General features: G+C 61.1%; 1 protein-coding gene across 2 annotated transcripts in view; it reads right to left on the reverse strand.

The window, feature by feature from the left end:
* Positions 1-5,443, reverse strand: part of LIMK1 (LIM domain kinase 1) — a 26,367-nt gene extending 20,924 nt beyond the window's left edge. The window contains exon 1 of one of the 2 annotated variants that reach the window (XM_021706732.1): positions 1,074-1,290. In XM_021706732.1, the coding sequence (XP_021562407.1) occupies positions 1,074-1,123 (50 nt within the window). In that variant the 5' untranslated portion in view covers positions 1,124-1,290. Of the gene's footprint in view, positions 1-1,073; positions 1,291-5,346 lie in introns of those variants that run through there. The other variant, XM_021706733.1, reaches the window with a different exon arrangement.
* Between the last annotated feature and the right edge of the window lie 1,440 nt (positions 5,444-6,883).

Here is a 6,883-nt window from a genome sequence, read left to right on the forward strand (position 1 = left end):
CGGCCGCCCCTCCCGGGAGGGAATGGCCTCCCGCCGGGAAACTCCTGCTCCCACGCGGGTCCTCCACTCACCCCCCCCACCGACTGTCGCTCACTCTCTGCGCGTGAGGACCAGCGGTGACTCACTCAGAACCCCGCCGACGCGGCCAGCTCCCTCTCCCCTCTCGGCCGGTCACCACTTCCTTGAAGCCTGCGGCCCAGGCCCCGTCCGCCTCTGCCCAGACCTGCCGGCTCCGAGGTCCCGGCCCGGCCGCCCGGAAAGCAACACAGGCAGCTTCTGGAGGACAGGCCTAAGGGCTCCTGGGCTGGACAGTTCCCAGCCAGCATCCTCCGAGCTGCCTCGCCGGCCCTGTCTCCATCACAGAGAGGGCCCACAGAGAGGCCTGGCCCAGGCTGGCTCGGTGGCCCAGTGGCTAGCACGGAAGGCACACTGGAGGTCCAGCTCCTCACCCCTCGGGCCCACATCCCGCCAGGAGCCAGAGGAGGCAGGTGGGGTGGGATGGGTCTGGCTCTTTGGGGTGCCCCCCACAGACCGCCTGTCCCCACAGAGGATGTCAAGAGGCGCACCAGGTACTGAGGCTGTGCTGGGCTGTCCCAGGGCCAGCCAGAGCGGAACTCCCAGGGGGAGAGCCGACCCTTGGCCCTGCTCTGTGGCACCACTCCCTGAGAGTGAGGGAAGACAAAGCCAGGCTTGGGCAGGAGAGGAGGAAGGCGCCAGGAGGGCAGGAAAGGGCCACTCTGCCACAGGAGAGGCTGGCGGGGAGGCAGCGGCAGCCTCCGCCATGACAGGAGTGGGGTCATCCCTCCCAGGGGTGTCTCTGGTCCAGGCCACATCCCCAGACACCAGGGGTATAACAGGCAGCAGGAGGACCAGCCTCCTGGGGACACTGACCAGAAGGGCCAGAACCTCCCGAGGGGCCTGCTCCCTGGCAGTGGCCAGCGGTGACCAAGGAGTTTCAGTTCTGCCACAGCCCGGACCCAGGTGGGTCTGCCCGATGGCTGCCTCCAGCCCCAGGCTTCGCACCAGGGGCCCTGCCTGCGCCCGGGCCAGGGGGAAGGGGGCTTTGCACTTACTTAGCCCCTCTGAGGAAGCATCTTCTTCTCAGGGCTGAGGCCAGCAGCATGCTTTGCAGCTACGTCGGGGCTCTGGAGGCCTGCGGGAGCGCAGGGTGGCCTGAGGGGCGCTTCCCCATCCCACTCCAGGGGCTCAGGATTGGCGGCTGCAGGGGGTGGGGCCAATGTGGTCACCGCTGGGGGAGGAAGATGCAGCCATGTGGGGGTGAGGGGACTTGGTCTGAGCCCGCAACAGGAAGCGCTGAAGCACCTTCTGCCGGGGCTTGGCTGCAGGCAGGCTGCAGGCGGGCGAAGGGTCCGCGTTCTGACCCCAGCGGGGAGGCTGTGGCCAGCACAGGCCCTCGGTTCTGCAAGCCCGGAAAAAGGCCCAAAGGCACGCTGCAGGCTTCTCGGCCTCTGCCTTGACAAAGGCACTGAGGGCTGGGGCATCTCTGGGGACAGGGACAAGCTCGAAAGCAGCTGCCTCTTCCGGTGCTCCCCCAAGGGAACAGATGTTGACCTCCCAAGGGTAGCTTGTCCTCCTTGCCTTAAAGGTCCCCGAAGAAGGGGAGGCGGCATCCCAGTGCAGCTCCCACTTCTGATCAGTGCAGGCTCACCCCTCCTCACTCTGCCTAGCCTCCAGGGCCATGCAGCCAGAGCAACGCAGCCCCGGGGACCTCGCAGAGGCAGCAGCTGGGCCACATGGAAGCCTGGACCATTCTGGGCCTGGCCATCATCTTCCCTGAGGCATGACCCACGGGGGGGTCAAAACAGAGAAAGGGGCAGCCAGGGCTAATGCCAGAGGCACCCGTGGGCTGACATCAAGTCCTGCTGCACACAAAGGGGGTGATGTCTTCCAGGCGGCACCTGCTCCCGGCTCAGCGACCCGGGAGTTCCTCAGGCTCAGTCATAGCACCTCCGGCCCTGGGCCTTCCTCAGGGCAGGGTCCTCAGGATGGGGGCAGCTCTCAGCCCATGAGATTCAAAGATGCACAGCTGACAGTGTCTTCCATGGGCCGCAAAGCCGTGTGCCCCCCGGCCTGCTGATTCCACCCACTCCGGCACACCGGCCTCCTCGTGTTCCCCAGGAGTGCTAAGCATGCTCCCACCCCAGGGCCTTTGGACATGCGCCCCCAGGGCCTTTTAAGGCTGTGCCCCTCAGTTTTCTGCTTTAACGTCTCCCCAGAACCTGACACTCGAAGGTCTCAGAGGGCAGGACGGAGATATGGTTACGCTGCAGGCTTTGAAGCCAGGCTGCGAGTCCTAACTCTACTCACTTGCAGTAAGACTCTTGGCGAGTGACTGAACTACACACCACGGTTTCCTCATCTGCAAAATCGCTTAACAGCACCCACTCTCTGGGATACTGTGAGGGGGCCCTAGTGCAGAGTAGGTGCCCCCTAATTATTTGTGAGTGGTTGACTCAGGGACCCTCGGGGGTCCACAGGGAAGGGCACGCAGGGGGGGCCTGGCAGGCAGAGGTACAGCAATCCCTGGGCCACCCCCTACTTAGGGCAGAGGAGCCCCTCAAGGTTGCAGGCTCTTCACGGCCATGTCACATCTCTCCTGCCTCACCACCCTCAGAGGCATCAGGGGCCCTGGAACGGGTGCCCTCAAATGAGGTCTGGGCAGAGCCCAAGGCCCGGGAGCCCAAGAGTGGGTGCTGGCCCGCTGAGTTGCTTCCAGAGGAAAACGGGGCACAGTCTAGCACCGTGTGCATCCTCCTGATAGCCGGCTTGGCTGCCGTCAGCCACATGCCCAGGCGGGCAGAGACTTCTCTGAGCTGCATCCCGAACTGCCACGGGATGAGGACACTGCTGGCCTCACCAAATTTGGGGGAGCTGGGAGGACCACACGCTGGGCCAGGAATGCCTGCGTGAGCCACGACGCAGAAACTGTGGCTCTTAGAGTTGTGGGCCCTCCCTCGTAGCAAGATCCTTCCTTGTGTACCGCCACATCAGGGACCGTCTTCTCCCTGCTGCCCCCCTGGGGCCTTGGCCCTCTTCTGGTGACACAGGCGGGCCACTCCAAAGCCAGGTGCATGCATCCTTCTCAGAGCTTTCCTCCCGCGGCTTCCGTTGCTAGCCCACCCCTGTCTCCCAAGACTCCATCTCCTGCCCACCCCACCCCAGGTACAGGGGCCCCCAAAGTTCTTCCCTTGATTCCTCTTGGCCCCATCACAAATCCCATCCACCATCTCGGTGCCAGCTCGGAGGGGGCAATCCTCTCTGGCCTTCCTGCCTCCATGAAGACTCAGACCCCTCGGCCAGTTCTGGGCAAGGCTTCGCCAGGCTGGATGGCCACGGCTCCTCCAACTCAGCACAGACAGGCACGGGTCCTTCCCACCAGTGTCAACAGACTACCACCTCACCAACACCTGCCCTACCATTCGCCAGTCTGCACTCCCTCTCCAAAGCCTCTGACCTCTTCCGTCTGCAGGGATGTGGAATGAGAAGGCCAGGCTTGAGTCCTAGCTCTCACCACTGCCACCTTCAGCAAGGTAAGTGATTTCTCTGAGCCTCTACCCCTCACAGGCAAACTGGGCAAGGATGGTCCCTTGTATGACTAAAGTGAATGAACGAACATGAAGAGTGCTTGACAGGCAGTAGCAAACATGACGAATGCTTGCCAAAAAAGTTTTTGGGTTGGAGTTTTACTCTGTTGTCCTGCTGGAGTGCAATGACACAATCGCAGCTCTCCACAGCCTAGATTTCCTGGGCTTAGGTGATCCTCCCCACCTCAGCCTCCTGAATAGCTGGGACTACAGGTGCACACCACCACGCCTGGCTAATCTTTTAATTTTTTGTGGAGATGAGGTCTTGCTATGTTGCACAGGCTGGTCTCGAACGCCTGGGCTCAAGCAATTCTCCCGCCTTGGCCTCCCAAAGTGCTAAGATTACAGGCATGAGCCACCGTGCCTGGCTGTCCCTTCTATACCGGAAATTCTCTCCATTTTCAGTCACTGTCCCTGATCAGGCTTCATGAGCTCGGACCCCTGAGCTGTTTTGATGGTCCTTTTCCTGCCTTGTTACCACCAGCTGCCCGCCAGGATGGCATTCTTCAACAACACGTTTGTCCAAGTCCCTCCCTGCTTTCTGCTGGCTCATTTCTGCCTTCAGAAGGCCCTTATCTTGGCATTCAGGACCCTTCACAACTCTGCTTCTGATGACGGCCCTTGACTTACTCTGTTCCTTCCACATGAGTTGTTCCTGATCCTTCAGAAGTCCACTCTGTCCCACCTCTGTGCAGGTAGTTCTCTGTTGTTGAGAACCTCTTTGCTCCCCGAAGCTTTCCTTCTGAGCCCCAATTTTGAACCCTGGGGCATGGCCTGCCTCTCTTTCAGCCTCACCAGCTAGAGTGGGTACCATGTGTGCATTTCACTCACTGGCTGTGTGACTTCTGTCAAGAGAATTAACCTCTCTGTGTCCCAATTTTTCTCTCTGGCGAGTAGAGAGAACATAATACCTATGCAAAGTGCTTAGAACAGTGGCTCTGACCAAATGCTAGAAAATGTGAGACATTATTCCTAAAAAAGGAAAAACAGAAAAACAAATTTTGCCAGAAGCCTAAAATTAACTCCTGGTGGTGGCTATCTTGACCCCGGCTGGGTCAGCTTCCCTTCTTTAGGGCACTCTCCTCCCTGAACTTGGCCTTTTGTTGGCTGCGCCTGCAATTCCTCCCCCCGCCCCAGTTCTCCACCCAGGTAATCCCACGGCCTCGAAGGCCCTTGCTCTGGCCCGGTGGCCAACTCCAAGGCTATGCCCTGTACTTGATTCTCAGGATGGTGCTACCGGGTGACTGGGCCACCTTCGGGTCCCTATGTCCTCAGCCCCAGCCCTGATCCCACTTTCCTCACATATGTGGGTGGGAGGCGTGAAGGCCAGGGCTGGTCTTACGGAGTTACGCAACTTCACAACCAGCCTGCGGGCCACTGAGGTGGATCAGCTTTTCTCAAGGCCGGGTTTTTCTTCCCCTTCCCCAGAGCACGAGAACTCAGAAGGCAGAGGCACTTCCCCTCGCCTAGGTGCCAGCAAGCCTTGGAAATACTGGCTGAAGTGCAGTGCTCTCCTACCAGCTTCTTAGAGATCTCGAATGACAAAACAGGAAGGCCTCTGGGGTCTTCTAGTCAAAACACCTCATTTTACAGCTAGGGAAACTGAGGCCAAGGACTCCCTGGAAATCACAACCAGGACAGCACCAGGAGGAATACCCGGTTCTCCCAGATTCCTGGCCCAGCCTGTCTTCTCTAGCGGGCCTCGCTTAGGGCAACATAGGCCCTGGGCACCCCACCCTACCTGAAGCAGTCTGCGTGCCAGTCCGCATTCAGGGCCTGGAGGTACTGGCCGTCATAGATCCTCTGGCCGCAGCTCGCACACACGGGCAACTCGCTTCCTGCAGGGGCAGAAAGGGAGTTAGAGGCTATTCTTAGGAGGCGTGGCTTGGTGCAGGCCCGGCGTGCACCTGCACAAATGCTTGTGTGCACACACATGTACCCACAGCTCCCCGGCTGGGTGGTCACTGTGCCAAGCAGGAGGAGAAAGGATGCAGGCTTGAGAGTCTCGCCGAGACACCGGCTAAGTTACCAAGCCTCTCTGAACCTCGGTTCCTCTATCTGTAAACCTAGGAGGAGGATCAGATGTCCGCCCTCCGGCTACGGCATTCTTCATCTTGTGGTCTGGCCAGGTAAACAGGGAGAAAGCAAGCAGTGGATTCAGAAATAAGGCAGTGGGTGATGCTCGTCACTGCCCATTGTTGACCCTGCCTGCCTAGGAAAATGTACTCAGAGGGCCCTCCAGGGATTGGACAGGGCTTGAAGCCCCCTGGGAGGGGAAGGACAGGAAACTCAGAGGTGCTGGCCCTTGGAGCCTTGGCTATGCCCTGGCTTGGCGAGGGGCAGGGGTACGGAGCCCAGGACTCCCAGACACCTGCCCAAAGAGGCCTGGCACCTCCGCAAGCCAGCTACTGAGCATGCTTAGTCATCCCTGGGTTGGCACCCTTGGAGCTGGTGGGCCCTGGAAGATGCCCCCAGCCTGCCCCTCCCCATTGACAAACAGGGACACTGAACCCCGGAGAGAGCAAGGCTTGCCCGGCCACACGGCTAGGTTTCAAGGCCACGGTGGCCTGTCCCTCCTGAAGACCCAGGGAGCTCATGTAAGGGCAACGGGGAGGTGGGCCCTTTCTCCAAAGCAGGTTTCCATGGGCCTAGGGAGGGCTGATGGTGGGGGTGAGGGCAGGGCTGGCATAGTCAGGACCTGCCTTGGGACCGGGTGGGCCTCTGTGGTGGCTCAGTGAGGGTCATCCAGCGGAGACCCCAGAACCTGCCCCAGGCTGGGGAAGTCTTGGGGTCCATGAATGCGAACTGTGGGGTGGTGCTAAGTCTTGGGCCCCAGTGCCGGGGAAGGCGCTAGAAACGAGGCCGGGGTGGGAGTCATCCTCCCAGCCAAGACCAAAGGCAGGCACCGGGTTTGGTGCAGGGAGAGGGAGAAGGGCTGAGGATCCCGCAGTATGCCGCCTCTGGATCGCCGGACGCCTGTCTCCACTCTGCCCATCCGGTTCCCCACCCCCAGTACCGAGGGACAACCTCCCGGTCCCCGGCTGCACCGACAGGGAAACTGAGGCTCAGGGAGTCGGCGCCTGGCTCAAGGTCACACAGCCGGGCGGGCAGGGGGCAGCGACCGGGCCCCAGGGCTGCGGCTTCCGCGGGCTCTTTCTTTGGAGACCGCATAAAGGGAGTCCCCAGGGCGAGGCCCGGCTGGACCCAGCACGCGGATGGAGCCTGGCGCCGGGCGGGCAGTGCCTGGGACTCCTACGGGGTGGCCAGCAGGCGGGGGA

The sequence above is a fragment of the Carlito syrichta genome, unplaced genomic scaffold, assembly GCF_000164805.1.
Source record: "Carlito syrichta isolate Samal-C Ts95f unplaced genomic scaffold, Tarsius_syrichta-2.0.1 Scaffold315965, whole genome shotgun sequence".
NCBI classification, from domain to species: domain Eukaryota; kingdom Metazoa; phylum Chordata; class Mammalia; order Primates; family Tarsiidae; genus Carlito; species Carlito syrichta.